At 43.8% G+C, this 18,921-nt stretch overlaps 1 protein-coding gene across 1 annotated transcript in view; it reads right to left on the bottom strand.

The window, feature by feature from the left end:
• Positions 1–1,264: 1,264 nt before the first annotated feature.
• The window catches only part of shank2b (SH3 and multiple ankyrin repeat domains 2b), a 168,749-nt gene continuing 151,092 nt past the window's right edge, over positions 1,265–18,921 (bottom strand). Inside the window, exons 18-25 of the mRNA XM_066649888.1 lie at positions 16,485–16,620; positions 14,838–14,918; positions 14,106–14,114; positions 12,972–12,992; positions 10,328–10,452; positions 9,713–9,824; positions 7,183–9,556; positions 1,265–4,690 (exon numbers count right to left, since the gene is read on the bottom strand). Coding sequence (XP_066505985.1) covers positions 4,075–4,690; positions 7,183–9,556; positions 9,713–9,824; positions 10,328–10,452; positions 12,972–12,992; positions 14,106–14,114; positions 14,838–14,918; positions 16,485–16,620 — 3,474 coding nt within the window. The 3' untranslated portion in view covers positions 1,265–4,074. The remainder of the gene's footprint in view (positions 4,691–7,182; positions 9,557–9,712; positions 9,825–10,327; positions 10,453–12,971; positions 12,993–14,105; positions 14,115–14,837; positions 14,919–16,484; positions 16,621–18,921) is intronic.

Here is an 18,921-nt window from a genome sequence, read left to right as displayed (position 1 = left end):
GCTAGTCGATATTTCCCATGCTGCTTGGCCAAACATTGCTTACGATGTGGATGAGGTGCTGTGGCCAGACGGAAACAGGAGAGAGGACGCAGTGGTAACTATACGGTAAATTCTTCTGTTATTTTGCACATAGACCAGTGTATGGGCAACTTTGTGTTGGTTGGGATGTACATTGTTTTTGTGGGTAAAATAATATATATTTGTGAACGTATATTAGTGTGTGCTGAGTATAAAAACAATATTCTAAACTATTTTACAACATACTCATGTATGCATTGTCTGTAATTTAACACTGAACATTCATTCATTCATTGTCTGTAACCCTTATGCAGTTCAGTGCCTACCTGGAATCATTGTGCGCAAGGCAGGAATACACCCTGGAGGGGGCGCCAGTCCTTCACAGGTGAACACACACACACACACACCTACGAACGTGTGTTTTTGGACTGTTGGAGGAAACGGGAGCACCCGGAGGAAACCCACGCAGACACAGGGAGAACACACCACACTCCTCACAGACAGTCACCCGGAGGAAACCCACACAGACACAGGGAGAACACACCACACTCCTCACAGACAGTCACCCGGAGGAAACCCACACAGACACAAGGAGAACACACCACACTCCTCACAGACAGTCACCCGGAGGAAACCCACACAGACACAAGGAGAACACACCACACTCCTCACAGACAGTCACCCCGAGGAAACCCATGTAGACACAGGAAGAACACACCACACTCACATGTTCATACGAGTGTCATCAGAAAAAAAAAAATCATTTTGGGAAGAGATAACATTGTTTTGAATTTGAAATTTCACTTTGCAGGAGAATTGAGGGGTTTTGCCCAGTGTATGTGTGCAGAGTTCTGAAAGTATGAGTAAATGTGCGTAAACATAAAAAACAAGAAAAACTGTAACAGGTAAAGTCCCACTCTATATTTACAGTGATTTTAAGCGCTGGTAAAACCACAGGCTGTAAAAATCCTTTGTTGCTGCAAGCACAGGAGGCTGACGAACTGCATTGTGTTTACAGATTACAGATCCGATCACGTGTGCTCTACTTCCTCGGGATTAGACATAACATTCAAACACATTCTGATTACTAACCCTTGGTTTTTAAAATGAGTATCCAGCAGCATCCAGATACAGGATGCCTTTTAAGGCTTTGGCTGTTAGGTTTAGTAGCTCCTCCTTAGGAAAGAAAAGCTGCATAAAATTGGACACCAGTTTGTGTAAGATCATATTTATTTCTTCCTGTGAGTTTTGGTTTTTTTCCATACATGAGTATTGAGGATTTAGAGGAAAAGTGCAGTCACATAAACTTCTCTCCTGGACCTTAATAATTTACTCTAAAATAAATAAAAGGATTTGTAGCACAAAATTACAGCAACATAGATCAAGTGAATTCATTGTTCACACGGAGTGTGAGAGATATGTCTATGTATAATATCCAAGTCTAATTGGAGAAGTCCTGCTGAGAACCTCAGTGAGTTTCGGACGCATCACTACATTTCATTTCATTTGGGAATAAATAAAGTGGGGTCATACCTTCGCGCAGGGCTCAGGTGTCAGTGGCTTTGCGCGTACAACTTTTACAACATTGTGTTTTGGAAATTATGCACACCACACGTGAACTAAATTTTAACTTCATTTTTTTAATTACAGGAGCTAAAAGAAGCAGGTGACAGCCATTATCTCAATATTTTAATATTCTCTATTTCACCGAGACCTATATATAAATTTATTTCATTGATACTGTACGTGGAAATACCGGCAGAAATAAAAGACCAAACAGTTTCCTTGAAGAGTGTGTATTGCTTCTTAACTGATACCACATAAATTGTTTTGGCACACCACAGATCAGTTAAATGTCATAAAAATCTCAAATATCTCTATAAATCTTTAAAATACTGTGCTGTTTCCTAAAATAAGATAATAATATAGAGATGATTGATAGCTCTAACTCCTCTAAGGTAGAGATAAGCGAACGTCTTCAATGCATACTTACACCGAACACTTGTCTGGGTGTTTTCAACCCATCCTTTCACATTCGTGTTTGTTACTATGTCTTTTCCCCCTCAGTTCAAGCATAACCACAGTACTCCCAACAAAAGATGGAACGCACGAAGCTGCTGGCTACGATAGCTATGATACGAAAAGAACGGAATCATGGTTGAACGCTAGATACAAAGACAAAACGTAAGTGTTGTGTTAAGACAAAAGAACAAAAGCTAATTCAACAATGATTAAGTGTCGTCAAATAATAAGCTGTTTTCGTAAGTTATAGAAAATTACGACGATAATTAGCAAATGTTCAAGCTTGATTTGGCCACGTTGGTAAATAAATAAATAAACAAACAAACAAACGACTTTCCTTGCAAGTGGATAAGGGTCAAAGGGCGCATTCAACACAAACACAGTGAGGAATAAGAAAGAATACAAAGCAGCACAGCAGGGTGAGTACGCCTTCAAACATGCTTCAGGGAAGATGACCTACAGTTTACATAAAGCAACGTACAGAAGAATAACCTCTCCTTCCCTCTCTCTCTTTCACTCAAACTCACTCACACTCACACACACACATTCACAAGCTCTAAAACATCAAGTAAACAATCGACCATTTTACAATTTGAGACAGTGATATGTATAGTTTGTGGAGGTTCTGTGTAATGTCCTAGTCTTCCCTTCATAATAAATGCCCAGATCATGAATCTGAGTGGGCAATAATAATTAATAAAACAATAATATGAATCCGAATGGCTCACAATAAATGTGTGCCGTCAGCAGATTGTGTGTTTGCTGTCACGTTTGGACATTAAAGTATTAAGGGCATCTCTACGACTTCTTTCAGCCATAATGCAATGCACCAAACCTCACCTGACTTCATTACCCACTCTTGCCCAAGTATTTGTGGAGCTAGTGTGCTACTGAGAACACAATCCTGTGGCACAAAGAAAAAGGTCTAAAAATACAAGAGGAAAAAAAAGAGCAGTCTGGTAGGAGTTCAGGAACCGGACGGATTGGCAGCAACGCCATTAGACCTCCTCACAATGTGGAAGACACTAAATATTAGTAGAAACGACACTTCAGAAAGCCTCATGATTGTTTTGTGTTGTTCATCCATTCAGATCTAAGTTTATACCGTAACCAAAGACGAGGACGTGAACGTTGGCAGAGTCGGGTGAACACACACACAGAGAAGAGGCCTGGTCCGAGGACCGTGAGCCACGTGAACTGAGGAACAACGTCTGCATCAAACCACACTTCGTCTTACAGATCTATTTCCTGCCTGGACGTGTAGAAGGAAAAACAAACCCAAAAAATTAACCAAAAATAAGCACAATAATTCATAGGCAGCTGATACACAGACCTTCCCTTTTTCCTGAAGAAATAATTCTCTGGATAGTCAGTCGTCTTAGCAAAGATAGAAAATGGTCATCCAGCTCTGCTGGTTTTCAGTTCATTCACTTCAGGCCTGAAAGTAAAAGCCAAAGAGAAAGAGAGTGGTCAGCTCCAGTGTGTGTGTGTGTGTTGGCTTTATTGTGTCCCGTCAGTGGTCGGGGGATTTTTATTTTTTTTTGTGCTTGTCTTTGCGCTGTGTCTCAAAAACAGTATTTTTTCTCCAGGACGTCCCTTTCATGGGAAAAAAAAGAAAAAGATCCACCGCAGTCAATGAGAGGAGGGGGAAGGGGTGCAAAAGTTTGGGCACACCCGGTCAAACGACTTTCTTTCTGTGAAAAATAATTCTTCCACAGAGAACACACTTCCACTTGATTAATGGGTGTTGGCTGAATTCAACAGACTGAGCAAACATTAGAGTATTATATATATATATATATTACTATTATATGTATTTATTTTATAAAATATTGTAGGTTTATATGTGTGGAGGAGTTTGGCTTGAATTTAATAGAGAATCCTTCTTTGAAAAATTGAGAACGTGTGTCAGTTTGACCTGGGGCTCAAACTCTTACTGCTGTATTATTGAAATAAGTGGGAGAAAAGAAAAAGACCAAAACCAAAAGCCAAAAAAAGGTTTGTGAAAAACAAGGTGAAGGCTGAGGGCCTGTCTCATCTGTCCAGGAGCAGCTTGAGCGCACGCTCGATGTTCATCCTGTGTCCGACACGGGTCACTCCGAGGTCGATGAGGTCCTGCTTTTGCAGGCTGGGCAGATGACTGCCCTCGATGTCGTTGTCCATGAAGGCGTCCCTGTGCTCTGCGAGGTTGAGGCTCTCCAGCCAGTCGGCCACATCCTGCTTGCTCCAGGCCAGCACGGGCTTGGCGGCGAAGGGCTTGTTGGAGGTGGTCTGGATGAGCGTGAGGGGCGAGGGCGAGCGGCTCCGGCCCCCGGTTCCCAGGCTGAGGGGCGGAGTGGGCAGCCCGAAAACGTCCGTCAGCGTGGGCGAGGCGGCTGATGCGGCCGAGGCCGGAAGCGAGGACGAAGACGAGGCGCAGCTCAGCCCCGAGTCCGGGGGAGACATGATGGGGCTTGGGGCTCGAGGGTGAGCGGAGTGCTGATGGGGGTGTTGGGGTGGCAGCTGAGGGGGGTGTGACGGATGCGGGGATGAAGGCAAGCTCTCTGACTGTCGGCATGGCGATGGGGACGCAGGCACATTCGGGCCACCGAAGGAGACGCCAGCATTCTGCTGGGAACCTGAGACGAGGGACGACAGGGCATCCGAATTTCTGTAAACAGAGAGCGGTAGGGTGAGAATCACAGACAGAGAGAGAGAGAGAGGGAATAAGAAATGGTGAAGAACCTGGAAAAGTGGAGGAATAACAGCAGTGAAACATGGAGAGAACTGGACAAATAGAGAATGAATCAAAGGAAACAGAGATGGAAAGAGAAATGGTGAAAAGGCAGAGGGAGAGAGATGCTGAAAAGGTGAAGTCAGACAGAGCACAGTGAGTTAAAAAAATAAAAAGCACAGCATGTATGAGAGACAGAAATCAGGAGCAAAGGAGTCAGCAGAAACAGTGAGACAGAGAGAGACAGACAGAGACGTGGTCAGCAAAAGCACAGCAAGAAAGTTCTGCAGAGAGCCAGTATACGTCCAAAACGTCTCATCAACATTTCACCTTCAGCTAAGAGCTCTACTTTGATGCAGCAAGTCTCCTGTAAAGCCTTTAGATGTTGGAACAACTCGTCTCAAAGAAAATCCGTTTCCACAAGGTGTCCAAATATAGATAGACGCTTAGTGTATAACATTATTTGAATTTGAATTTCAGAAATACAGATACAAAACTATCTCTGTTTCTACACTCACTGTCCATTCTCTCAGTTCCACTCCAGCAGCACTGCTGTGTCTGATCCACTCATATCATCACGTCAGTGTCACCGAGAATGATCCACCACCCAAATCATACCTGGTCCTTGGGTGGTCCTGATCAATGAAAAATAGGCTGAAATGTATGCAGAGCAACAGATTAACAACGGTGTGTAATTGTCGAACTACAACATGCTCCTGTACGGTAAGTGAAGCTGAGAAAAAGGACACTGAGCACAGAAACAAGGAGGTGCTCGTAATATTACTATTTCTGACCTGCCTTTTGTAGTTTGTCAACAATCTACTTTTCTTTTTTAAAAGAAATCTTTTCCTTTTAAAAGGAATGTGTGTGTGATATTGTCCACAGTGTGAGTGAAATGTGGGAAACCCGATGATGGACGGGGGTCCTGTCAAGGATGTGTCTCTCCTTGGTTTGTTCCCACTGTGACGCTGAAAACGATGAAGTGCTTGCAGAACGTGCATCCAGCGTTAGTCAAGTATTTAATGTGATTTTTCATTTTCTTTTAGAAGACACAGTGTTTTGTATATGATATGATAAATATCATATCTACAGCTACTTCATAAAGCCCAGAAATCCAATCTAGAGAGGTAACTGTGTGCATAGAGGGACACTGTGTAATACCCTGTTCTTCCTGTCTTACGGGAAACATTCATGGTTTCCAAAGAGCCACCTGAGGGTATTTCACATGGTGCTAACTCTGCAGATAACAACACTGCACAGCAAAGTCTTTTAATAGCATCATCATTTTCATCCTGCCCGTGCTACAGCATGACAAGGTGGCGAAAGCCTCCATTCACGTTGTAATACGTGGTGTGAACAATACATACCTGTCGAACTACAACCGATAAGCTTTTACAGTTAAACAAGATGGTGGATAAACTGTTACGTTTCACTCGACACCAAGACGTCACAAATAACCCTGTGCTAAGCATGTAATAGTGAGGGCTATTACCAGCACACACTGTACAAAATTTCTTGTAAATTCTACAGTCAAATACTGGCAGCAGAGTTCCCAGACATTTACGGTATTTTTATGAACACTACTGTATTTCAAATTTACAGCTTATTACTGTAATTGAATAATACAATAATTTACTGTAAATACTGTGATTTACAATAAAATACTGTAGCAGACTCGCTGTAAATTTACAGCAATTTTTTACAGTGTATATTCACTGACTTTCAGCCACAAAAATCCTTAGTTCACACAAAAGGACACCTCACATCCCTCCATTTGCCACGTTCCATAAACAACACCCAAGCGCCTGAACTGTCAGGGCATTTCAGGGTCAGTTCTGTGCTCTGTAAATAACCAAAGCACTTCATAATAAATGAAGCTCTGCTCTTAGAGAGGTCTGCAGTAGGAGGCAGCAGCAGTGCATCTGCTTCGAGGAGATATGCCCAATATAGGAACCGACCCCAACCTCAAACACACACTTCAAGCCATGACGTTTTTAAGACCAATATCACTACGATGGACCGACATGGTGGAGATCTGCGTGAGAATCCGAGACCCTTGTGCCTTTGTCATCGGTAGGAAGCTGATAATGTCGGGTAAAAGGGGGCTCTTCAAAGGCCTCATGGGGGCAGTTTGTATATGATATGATGACTAGTAATAAATGGGTAATGTTCTGAATCAAACAAACACATGCACACACACACCTCTCTGTGCTATGGTTCAGTCTGTGTTCATCACACTGACGCTGCTCATCTCGTCCTCAAGGCTGCTCTCATTATTAGGTTGCTAGGCAACTCTTTCTGTCACGGGCAGAGGACCCACACGCATGCACACAAAAGCGCACACTCACACACTAATCTGGGTGGCTAAATGAATGTCTGTGTTACTGGGGCGAGTGCTGCTGGTGCTGCTGCAGGTGGAGTGAACATACCTAGTTCCAAAATGAGTTCTGCATCCTGTGGGAGAGTCTAACGCTTCCCCTGGCTTTGGTGCTTTGTCCTTGTTGACGTGTTGCAGAACCGAGTTCATTTCGGACAACCCCTGGGGTTTGGCCTCTGGGCAGTGGGGGTTTTTCAGATCCAGAGGTTCACCCCAGAGCTTTGAGGTTCTTTGTGTTGGGGTTTTCAGAGGCTCTGGTGGGGCAGTTCCTGGGGGCGGTGGTGGGACCGAGGAGGGCACCCTAAATGAGCCCATGCTCTCCTCGTTCAAGGCGTCCTTGTAAAGTGCATTGCTCTTGTTGACGGCGTGCTTAGCCTTCGGCTTGGACAGGACCTGCGCCCTGTCCACCAGAAAGGCCTGTCCATCTGCATAGACGGTACAAGTGTCCAGGGTCTCGCCTCCTTCCGACGATAACGTGGAGATGCTGGACACAGTGGAGACCGTGCTGGTGGTCTCCAGTTGGGGGTCTCCGCTGCTCCGGCTGTCTACCTCAATGCCTGAGTCGATAATGGGCTCGTAGGGTTCAAGAGGCCCTGTGGGGAAGCTAGGAGGTGTGCAGTTGGTGAGGACTGTGGGTCTCTTGATCTCAGAGTTGCTTGCGGTTAAATGGGGGTAATAGGGACCAAGGGAAGGTCTCCTCACACCATTGGCTTTCTGTTTCAGCAGCTCGGAGATTGCCCCTGCCTGATCTTCGGGGATATCAAAACTGTTGGCAAACTCTAAAGGGGGAGGCAGCGGTTCACCAAACACAAATTCCTCATCAATATCGACAGAGGCCAGAGGAGGTGGAGGGATACCAAAAGGAAGTTTGACGGGTTCATCCACAGAGCTGACGGTGATGATGGTCTTTCCCTGCGGAGGCTTGCTGGGTGGGGGGTTAGCAGGTGCTGGTTGATTGGGGTCACGGAGTTCTCCAGGGGTGCTGTCCGGACAGGCGTCCTCATCTCTCTCCCCCTCTGAATGACTGTTCTCTTCTGACTTGGTTCCATCTGTGGTATGGACCATCAAAAGTCCTGCTGACTTTTGTTGTGAGGTGTCCACAATGTCAATCAGCATGTTCTTCTTCTCTTCCACCCTCTTCTCAGGCTTCCCCAGGTCCAGTTGGTACTTGGACTCTGTCTCGTACTTGGATTCAGTCATCTGTCTCCGCAGGCCTCCCCGCGGCCGGCCCATGGTGGCAGTACTGGAGAAGCTGACGTCCACGTTGGGCCGCAGCTTTGTGTCGATGAAGAGTGGCTTGTTGAGGTCTAACTTGGATGGGTCACTCTTGAGTGGCAGAGGCTGTGACTGCTCCCTCATGGCACGGTCTCTGGCGGCTAGTGCTAAGGCTAATGGGGAATTAGGGTCCAGAGGTTTCCCAGTAACAGGGTGGACATAGCTTCCGCTTCCTGAGCTATAAGTCTTGTGAGTCGGCAGGCTGATGGGACTGTGTCCCGTACGAGTGTTGAGAAGTTCCCGTACCATTGTGGGCTCTGGACTATTGAAGTCGGTGATGTTGCCACCTCCTCGTGGGATGCTCAGCAGGGACGAAGGTGGCGCCATGAGCCTGCGCAAACGTTCGTCACTGCTGAACATGCCCTCGTCAATGGATTTGGAATGTCTCAAACGTGGAGCAGGGGTTGGAGTCACATCCTCATCACCAGCGTCCGTGGATCTGAAAGACGGCGAGTTCCTGTGCACCTCCAGCCTCTTCTCCCTGGCTGAGCTGGAGACCATCGCAGTTGTAAATGGGCTGCTTGTGTTAAGGCCGTCCTCCGGGCGAAGTTGGCCCGTGTGCTCTGGTGTACTCGTCTCGATCTCCATACTGCTGCCTTGGCTGCTCTTCCCGCTGCTGCTGGTCGAAGGTTCTTTGATGATGATGGTCGGGATGGGGATGGAGCAGGTTTTCTCCGGACTGTCCTCCACATTGGACTGCTTCACCAGCATGCCCTTTCTCCGCGCGGGCTTGTTTGGCACAAACAGAGCAGAGTGACCCATTTTGCCAACGTCCGAGTACGGGTTCTCAGGGATCTGGGCCCGGCGCATGTGAAGGCTCTGCTGGGCGGTTGGGCTGTTGCAGCCCTCAGAGTCGTACTGTTCAGGGCTTTCCCTGTAATACATACCCTGTTCCCTCCAGCCTGAACCCAGGCTAGAGTCCCCTCCTCTATCTGAGGGGGTGCTGTTTGCAGCAGGACTTTGGGCAGTAAAACCTGGCCGGATTGTGCCGTAACCGCGCCCGGCAGGAGCAGGGGCACTGTTGTGAGGTGGAGATGGAGGGGAGATGGCTGGTGGTGGAGGAATGTCCTCTGATGAATCAGGCATTGATAAGCTTCTTGTAAATTTCAGCATGGGAGGAGTGAGAAACTGCTTTTCTTCTTCTGTCACCCCTGCAGTGGGAGAACAGGAAGATCATCAGTCCAACAGCAACCGTATCACAGGTAATAAAAGGCAAAATGCAACCGCTTGAGAATCATGGGTCTCCAATATTTAACGTAAACGAGAATGATGAAAATGCAGCCATGTTGGTAGAATATAAAACTTACCTATAGACGTCTGCCGGCGCATGGTTCCCTTTGGTACACCCAGGTAAGGGCCTTTAGGACTTCCTGTGACTGGCGGGGAGTCCACTGATACGTCCTGGCTATTGCACAGGGACTGCACAACCACACAGATTCATGTATAAGGTGTAGGTAAAGGACTTCAAACTCTGCAGTGGGTTAAAACAGATCTGAGTGTTTCGATGACTTGGTTTTCTTTTTAATAACAAAATAAAAAACTAAAAAACAACGTTTCTCTCATTTAGTCTCTGTATCTCTGACTATATTTCATTCAACAACTCTACAGTCACTATTTTAAAGAGCAAATAGAGTAATGGGGAAGTTTCATAAGGCTGCATTATACCTACATAACCCTTCATAAACATTTATAAACACTTATTCCAACACTGAGCATCAAGTAATAATCAGGGGAATATTATTAACCTTTATTCATTCATTTACTGCAAGTGCTTCTTCCTGATCTGGGTAGTGCTGGGTAGGCAGGGGCACACTCTGGAAGGTGTAGGTGGATTATAATAACCTGAATATTTAGCCCTATGAATGCAGCTTATAAAGAAAAGTGGTACTGAATATTATTATGGGCTCCAAGGTCATGCTTACATTCATTTCTGGGGCCACAGCGAAGCACCTGCTGGTGGGCCGGGGTTTGACGGCCGCCACCCTCACATCCACGTTCGAGCTGTCCCACACGGGCTTCTGGGGAGGTACGACCTCCTCCACTTTGTCTGCAAGACAATAACATCTTTATTTTAGGCTTCAGGAAGCTACAGCGGAACAGAAGTATCAAAATCAAGCCATTATCCTCTCACAGGATCTACAGAATGAAAAGAATCAAACCAAGCAAGAGAGAGAGAGAGAGAGGAGACAGAAATAGGTACATTGACATTGGTCAAGTTCAAAGCCGTGCAAGCTCTTCCTGATTCCATGGGAATCCTGCTAGAGCAGCTCTGTTTCTCAGCGGCCACTGTGCAACATGCTAGCGTTAGCATTTATTGTCAGACAGCTCCCATGCATGGGAAATGATTACTTAGTGTGACTTGAAAAACAATCCTCTTCTTCAGAGCCGCAATATCTGAAAGCTGATCATCTACACAGGAGCGGAGGAAAGGGAAGTTCAGTGTCTGATCTGCTGTGATCACATGGGTTAAGACTTTATCTGGTTAGCCCCAAACACACACACACACACATGCACGCACACACGCACACATCCTTTGGTTTTTTTCTTAGCATCACAAACCAAAATATTCAGGATTCAAATCCCTTTATTCCTCAGAAGCAAAAAAAAGGCTGATTTTAGCAGAAACATGTCAAAAGTGACCACTCTGCAAATGTCTCTGTTTAAAATTCAACACACAGCTGAACATACACCACAGTGAGGCACTAAAAGCTGGAGTTTGTCTGCAACTTGTTTTCAAAGAACATCTTTCTAATTCTGAACTTGTGCTTGATTAAAGAGCTCTTACGCTATATTCATAGGGTTATGCATCATAATTCATATTAGCATGATCATAATAGGGCGGCATGGTGGCGCAGCAGGTAGCGTCGCGGTCACACAGCTCCAGGGGCCTGGAGGTTGTGTGTTCTATTCCCGCTCCGGGTGACTGTCTGTGAGGAGTGTGGTGTGTTCTCCCTGTGTCTGCGTGGGTTTCCTCCGGGTGACTGTCTGTGAGGAGTGTGGTGTGTTCTCTCTGTGTCTGTGTGGGTTTCCTCCGGGTGACTGTCTGTGAGGAGTGTGGTGTGTTCTCCCTGTGTCTATGTGGGTTTCCTCCAGGTGACTGTCTGTGAGGAGTGTGGTGTGTTCTCCCTGTGTCTGCGTGGGTTTCCTCCGGGTGCTCTGGTTTCCTCCCACAGTCCAAAAACACACATTGGTAGGTGGATTGGCGACTCAAAAGTGTCCCTAGGTGTGTGTGTGTGAGTGAATGTGTGTGTGTGTTGCCCTTAACTGAACATGATCCTTCTGTTACACTTTTAAGACCACAATGTAAATTTACAGCATGAACCTGTGTCCTGTGCTTCAGTCAGTAAAGCAGTCCTGGCTGAAACACTCCTAATCACTTGTGATGTTTTACATGACGTCTCAAAACCAGTGGCTTCAAACCTAATTGTGGAATCATTTGTGAAATTTACAGTGAAAACTTAACCACTGTCCAAAAAAAACCCCCCAAAAACAAAACAAAGAAAAATGAAACAACAAATAAACAACAAAAGCTATCTCAAAAATTGCATTAACGTTTAATTTGCATTGATAAGGCTAAAAAAGGACAAGGCTAAAAAATAAATCAAATTAAACGATGAAAATAAAAATCCTTTGGACAGCTATGAACTGAAATCATTTTGGTGACATCACAAAAAGGAGAAATAAAAACGACCAATTTTCATTGTATAATTTGTATAATCAGGGACGTCTGTGCGACATTTTGAAACTTCAATATTTGCTTTTCCTATTAATATTCCACAGTATTGACCTCTTTAATGAAGCACAGTTTCAAACAGTGCTTTTATATGTAGCACAAGCATGTTAAGCTTAAATCTACAGAATTCAAACTTGAAATCAGGTTGCCTGCTGCTATGCTAGTGACGAGTACAGATGCTGAAGTGTCTATTCAGCTCGTGAGTCTCTCAAATCTTTTTTTGCTCGGCCGTCCTGACACACGGGTGTTAGAACAAGTGCCAGGAGCTTTGCACTGAAAATATGGCATTACATTTTGCAGGTGGAATGCTGCTATATTAGACATATGCAGCATTATTTCCATGACAACACTCCATCTCAGGAAGCCATAAGAACAGCTAGCTAGGAAGCTAGCACAGGCTAGTGCTAACCAGGGATAAAAGCCTCTAAAATGTCCATCTTTAAGTCTATAACAACTCAGATCTGATATGAGAGGAAACCACGATCATGCCCGAGGCCGATAGAGCGGGTAAATACGTGGAGCTTGCATCTTCTTGTAATCCTTTTTAATAAAAGCACATAATGTATTTTCACATTGCACTTGAATGATGTGGCTTGAAAGGTTCAGGTCTGCAGGCTTTTACTTAACTAACATTTCTTGTATATCTTCATTGACTGTGATTGGCTCTTTTGTTCCAACGAGAAGTCAGAACATCTGATATGAGAAAACATATCAATATTATGCTTGCATTTAATAATAAAATAGCATTTCATGTACATCATAATGCACTCAAAACAGGCTAAATTATGTGTGTGTGTGAGCGTATTTAATGAAACATGGCCATTGAAACTCACCCTTCTTTTTCCTCAAAGTGGCTTTAACATAAAAGAATACTCAGCTTTATTCACGAATGAATATTCAAACATCATTTACATAAAAGAAGGGGAAATCAAAGCAGAGGAAAGCACTCTGTGTTCCTCCCCATGGCATTGACCTGGGTAAAATGTAATGCCATATCACAGTTAGCACACCAGTAAAACAGCACCTCCATGCAACAGTGTGGTCTAGACAAGGAGAACCAAGACGGGACTGACAGAGAAACAACAGAGGGGAACATATCACCTAATACTTTTTTACATTTTTATAGCAATTACGTAACTTATTCATTTATTCGTGTGGCTATTAATTCCATTAATAATGGAAATAATGTAATCTGTAACTTTAAATCAGTTACTTTATTAATAACTATATTGTCATTGCTGTGTAATGCAGGATCCAAAACGGCCACCATGGTCTCCACCCATCTTGAAAAGCCCCCCCCCATAAAACAATGTGCCACAAACAGGAAGTTAATATCACCAACTATTTCCATTTTATTAAGGTGTATCCATATAAATGGCCCACGCTGTACAATGTTTAAAAATATGTTATGTTACTGCCAGGCAAACTCAAGATGTAGCTAAATATGGATGTTTAAAACAATTGATTCTTTACCTTGAACATTGCAGTTCATTCTAAACCCCCATTTTAAACGATAATTGTTTGAAGATATTATTTTAAACATAACTCTGACTGCCTTGGTTGTGATTAATCAGTGACGACTCTGTTCCACAGCTTTGACTAATCAGTGATAATTAGGCTCATAAAAAATAACTGCTGGTGCCACAGATTAATAAAACTCACAGTACACATCCTTTCAGCCTGGATCTGTTCAGGTGAAATGGGAGAGCTATCCTGATATAAATACAGTGCTCTCTTCTGATGGCAACACAGCATTGATCGCAGCACAGGATCCTCTTCTAAACAAGCGATCATGAGACCCAGCAAGACAACACAGACAAATCCGGATAAACAGGGCCGACAGGAACAAATATAGACTCAAAAACCATAAACAACTTAATTCTCTGACTCACACACACACACACACACACACACACATTACCAAGAAAGGAGCATGCCAGGTGATAAGAGAAAGAAGAACTTCATACCTTTATCAACTTTTTCAGCCAAAGTGAAAGGAAACAACAACAAAAACAGAGCAGTTAACATCAATAAAAACTAAAAGGCATTCACACAAACCCACTGATGGGAAGATGTATGTTTGAATATCTATGAAATTCTCCCATTAATCAGTAATAACATAGTACATAAATGTGTGTGTGTGTGTGTACACACCACTAATAATGGGGCAGAAGTGTAATCAAAATTTGTGGATAAAACAAACAAATCAAAAAGATCAGGTCATGCAGGGCATTTCAGAATCCAGAAATCTTGCACAGAAAAAGAAAAAGCTTTTAAAGTCTTCACTGGAGAGAAAAAATCATCTATGTATTGCTCAGAGAGTAAGAGACCAATACAGAAATGATAAATCCCAAAAATGGCAAATGGCGCCCCCTCCAGGGTGTGTTCCTGCCTTGTGATTCCGGCTAGGCTCCGGATCCACCGCCACCCTGATGGATAAGCGGTTATAGACAATGAATGAATGAATGAATGAATGAATATATAAAAGTCACCATGCCCAGTGCCATATTTTGGGTCTAAACTGGGCTGCTGGGCTAAAGTAAGCCTTCCTAGAGGATTAGAGGCTGCTACTCCAGTGTAAAAGAGACAAACTCCCTACTGAGAGCCTACTGAAAAGTTCAGAAGGAACATTAGGAGAACGCATGCCTCTGCTGTACAGTATTTATTTTAAAAATGCTATGTTGGTGTACAGTTCTTACCTAAGTCTTCCAGTTCTGAGGTCATGGATTTGGAGCGTGTGGAGAGAGCAGTGGAAGGAGCTCTCCTGGGTGGTGGAGGAGCTACAGCCGCAAATACAGAGCAAATAAAGCACTTAGCTTAGCCATGAGCTTGCATTCTCTGTTCCACAGAGGCACTTACACTTTAATGGCTGCCAACGTCGAATGTAAAAGGATTGTGTGCCTTTGTGTGAAGAGAGAAACAAACAAACTGTTGTTATCACTTTCATTTTAAGGAAAATATTTTGGGATTTATTAGGTCTTTGTTCTTTGTTCAGCAAAACCCATATTATTCAGGTCTGTGTGGCTTATTCACAAAGCTTAACTGATGACGAACTATATTAATGGCCAACAGGAGGCACGTTAAAAATCCACTAATTATTCTGTCATTAGTTGTAAACAGCTCACAATAAACATAACTTTGTTATGATCTTGTTATGCAAGTAATTTACCAAGAATAATGAACTGTTATCCTTGTTGGTGTATAACTGGCAGAACTGATTTCCAAGTTCTGGTGTCGAGAGACTTGTGGGGTTGGTTGAACCCCATTCATACTGGGGTTATCCACTGGTTTGGGGGGTGGGAGGTCATGGGGGTGGTGAGTGTTGACTGTGCCAAAAGCTACAAATGATTCATGCAAATTCGATCTGATTTTTAGTATGATTTCAAACATGTTTTTGAAACATTACCGCACATTTAGTTTGAGTTTTGAACTCTCATTCAAAAAGACAGGGGCCCAGTTTTGTAAGAGTGGAAGTAGCTTAATGGTAGAGTAGACCCATTTATCTCTACACGTCTTAATAGAACAGTCCATTCCACCTTAAATGCTGCAGTTACAGGGGTTGGACAATGGAAGTGAAACACCTGGTTTTAGACCACAATCATTTATTATTACGGTGTAGGGCCTCCTTTTGCGGCCAATACAGCGTCAATTTGTCTTGGGAATGACATATACAAGTCCTGCACAGTGGACAGAGGGATTGTAAGCCATTCTTCTTGCAGGATAGTGGCCAGGTCACTACGTGATGCTGGTGGAGGAAAACGTTTCCTGACTCGCTCCTCCAAAACACCCCAAAGTGGATCAATAATATTTAGATCTGGTGACTGTGCAGGCCATGGGAGATGTTCACCTTCACTTTCATGTTCATCAAACCAATCTGTCACCAGTCTTGCTGTGTGTATTGGTGCATTGTCGTCCTGATACACGGCACCGCCTTCAGGATACAATGTTTGAACCATTGGATGCATGTGATCTTACTGGTGCAATGTGGAAATAGTGAAGATTGGACACCAGGCTGCTCCAATTTAGCCATGAAACCTCCCACACTAAAATGACAGGTGTTTCAGTTTCATTGTCCAACCCCTGTAAGCTGTAATGAATAAAGCGTAATGCACAATAGATACCTCAAGAAATGCCAAATCTGGACATTGCTGAACAAAGAACTATCTTATAAACTCAGTGGTTATCTCTGAAAACACTTATTATAACCGTGTTAGTAGCACTGCAGATTAATTGTATTACATTAAGCATTATGGAGAAGCAATGGATTTAATGTGGAGTTATTGCGAGTGTATTAATAGTTAAGGTTAAATGATCTCCGTGTTCAAAACTGAAAATAACGGGTTTACCTTTCTTTCGAGATTTATCGTCAGGGTCGAGGTTCCTGCTGACAGTCACCACTTTGATGATGAGGTGATTTCCCCCGTGTCGGATCATGTTGACCACCTGTTTGTGGCCCACTTTGACCACATTCTCCTGATTAACCTGGACAACAAAGAAACGAAATCAGCATTCACACTGTTTGGGAATTGTTACTGTACTTCACACGTTACATCAGTATTCCCTGAAAACTTCATGAGCTGTATATCAGTACAATTTTATCTGCACATTTTTTTTTGGCCCGGACCCGGAATCATGGGTGTTTTAGCACTTTAGTTCACTTTACCGTTCACTTATGTATGTATCTCAGTGAACTTTGCACTTTTTTAGTTATCTAGTTATTCGTTGTATTTTTTCTTCCATTTGGCATTCTTGGTGAGGATCAAAGAAAGAATTTTATTGTACACGGAACCTGTTCCTTATTGTGCAAATGACAATAAACTCTCTTTGAACTCTTTGAACTTCATCTCATACCTTTGTATATCGCCACTGTCGAAGCAAAGCCAAGTATTTCCGGTAAAACATCATAAGTTACCTATGTATTATGTTTTCATTCATTCATTCATTATCTGTAAGCGCTTATCCAATTCAGGCTTGCGGTGGATCCAGAGTCTACCTGGAATCATTGGGCGCAAGGCAGGAATACACCCTGGAGGAGGCGCCAGTCCTTCACAGGGCAACACACACACCTACGGAGACTTTGGAGTCACCAATCCACCTATGTGGACTACCAACGTGTGTTTTTGGATTGTAGGCGGAAACCGGAGCACCCAGAGGAAACCCACACAGACACAGAGAGAACACACCTCACTCCTCACAGACAGTCACCCGGAGGAAACCCACACAGACACAGGGAGAACACACCACACTCCTCACAGACAGTCACCCGGAGGAAACCCACGCAGACACAGGGAGAACACACCACACTCCTCACAGACAGTCACCCGGAGGAAACCCACACAGACACAGGGAGAACACACCACACTCCTCACAGACAGTCACCCAGAGTGGGACTTGAACCCACAACCTCCAGGTCCCTGGAGCTGTGTGACTGCGACACTACTATTGCTATTATTATTAACAATAAACACTTAATAAGGTGAGACCAAACTTTTCAGTTTAATTTTCTGGCAAGATACATTTTTCAGCATCAAGAAAAAGCAGAAAATATACAGAGAATATTACAGTCAACAAATACGGTTTGCTAGTTGTTTTGCTAGTTTTGTTCATCCCAAAAAAGTGTGTGTGTGTGTGGGGGGAGTGGACTTGAAATTAATTACATAGGTGGTGGTCTCTGAATTTTGCACAGTGTGTTAAGCATACATAAGGTCACATGAATTTAAACACTCATCCAAAACCACATCTAAGTCCAGCCAATGATAGCCAGTGATGTTTTGGAGGTAAGGTAACATTAATGTGACGTTTGATAACTCCAATATGTACCTTACCTTCTGCTCTGTTACCTCCTCAGGGGTTGCGTTTGGTTCTTTTTAATTAACGCATATGTTCAAAAATAAATTTGCTGCATACGTGCACAACTGTTTTTTTTTTTTTCATAAGCGTGTTTTTTATGCTCTAACTGCACCACTGAGGAGTCAACCCTGTCCTGGTACATCCTGCCAGTGCATGGTTTCACCATGTGAGGCTCACACTGCCCTCAGTCCTTCAACACTGTATTCCCCGAGAGCAGCATTTGTGTGTCTTACATATGGTGCTTACATTACTGACAGGCTCTTAAAGGAGCCTCCCATCTCTACCCATTCTAATTATCCTCTGAACATCGCCAACTCCACAGAGAGCCATCAATAATCCAGCTGCCGGGTGGCTCTGAAAGGCAAGATCAATCTTGTAGGTTTAAACTTTAAGTGGAGGCATTAAATCTCCAGACAAGCTGTTGCTGTCCAACAGTTGTGTAAAAAAGATGGTATCTATCAATAAATACACGGCCACCATTAAAGACTATTTCATCTGTTCTGTCCAGCGAGGTAACAGCAATAACAACAGCAACACCGAAAACAACACATGACCGATGGGAACACGTTGAAAATGCACATCACATATTTAACAGACTCTTGCTTTTAGTTAGACGGCACGGTCTCTGAGGAGTGTGGTGTGTTCTCTCTGTGTCTGCGTTTCCCCCCACAATTTAAAAACACACTTTGGTAGGTGGATTGGTGACTCAAAAGTGTCCATAGGTGTGAGTGTATGTGTGAGAGTGTGTAGCCCCTCCAGGATGTGGTCCTGACTTGTGCCCAGGTTGAATCCGTGTTGGCTCCGGACCCACCGTGACCCTGAATTGGATAAGGGTTACAGACAATGAATGTATGAATGAATGAATTAACAAACCATCATCTACACAGAAATACAAACAGTCAGTAAATGGTCCTACACTGAAAACTGTCAATG

This window comes from Hoplias malabaricus, chromosome 17, assembly GCF_029633855.1.
Source record: "Hoplias malabaricus isolate fHopMal1 chromosome 17, fHopMal1.hap1, whole genome shotgun sequence".
Taxonomy (NCBI): domain Eukaryota; kingdom Metazoa; phylum Chordata; class Actinopteri; order Characiformes; family Erythrinidae; genus Hoplias; species Hoplias malabaricus.
The sequence above is the reverse complement of the archived record's forward strand: the minus strand, read 5'-3'. Positions and strand labels throughout refer to the sequence as shown.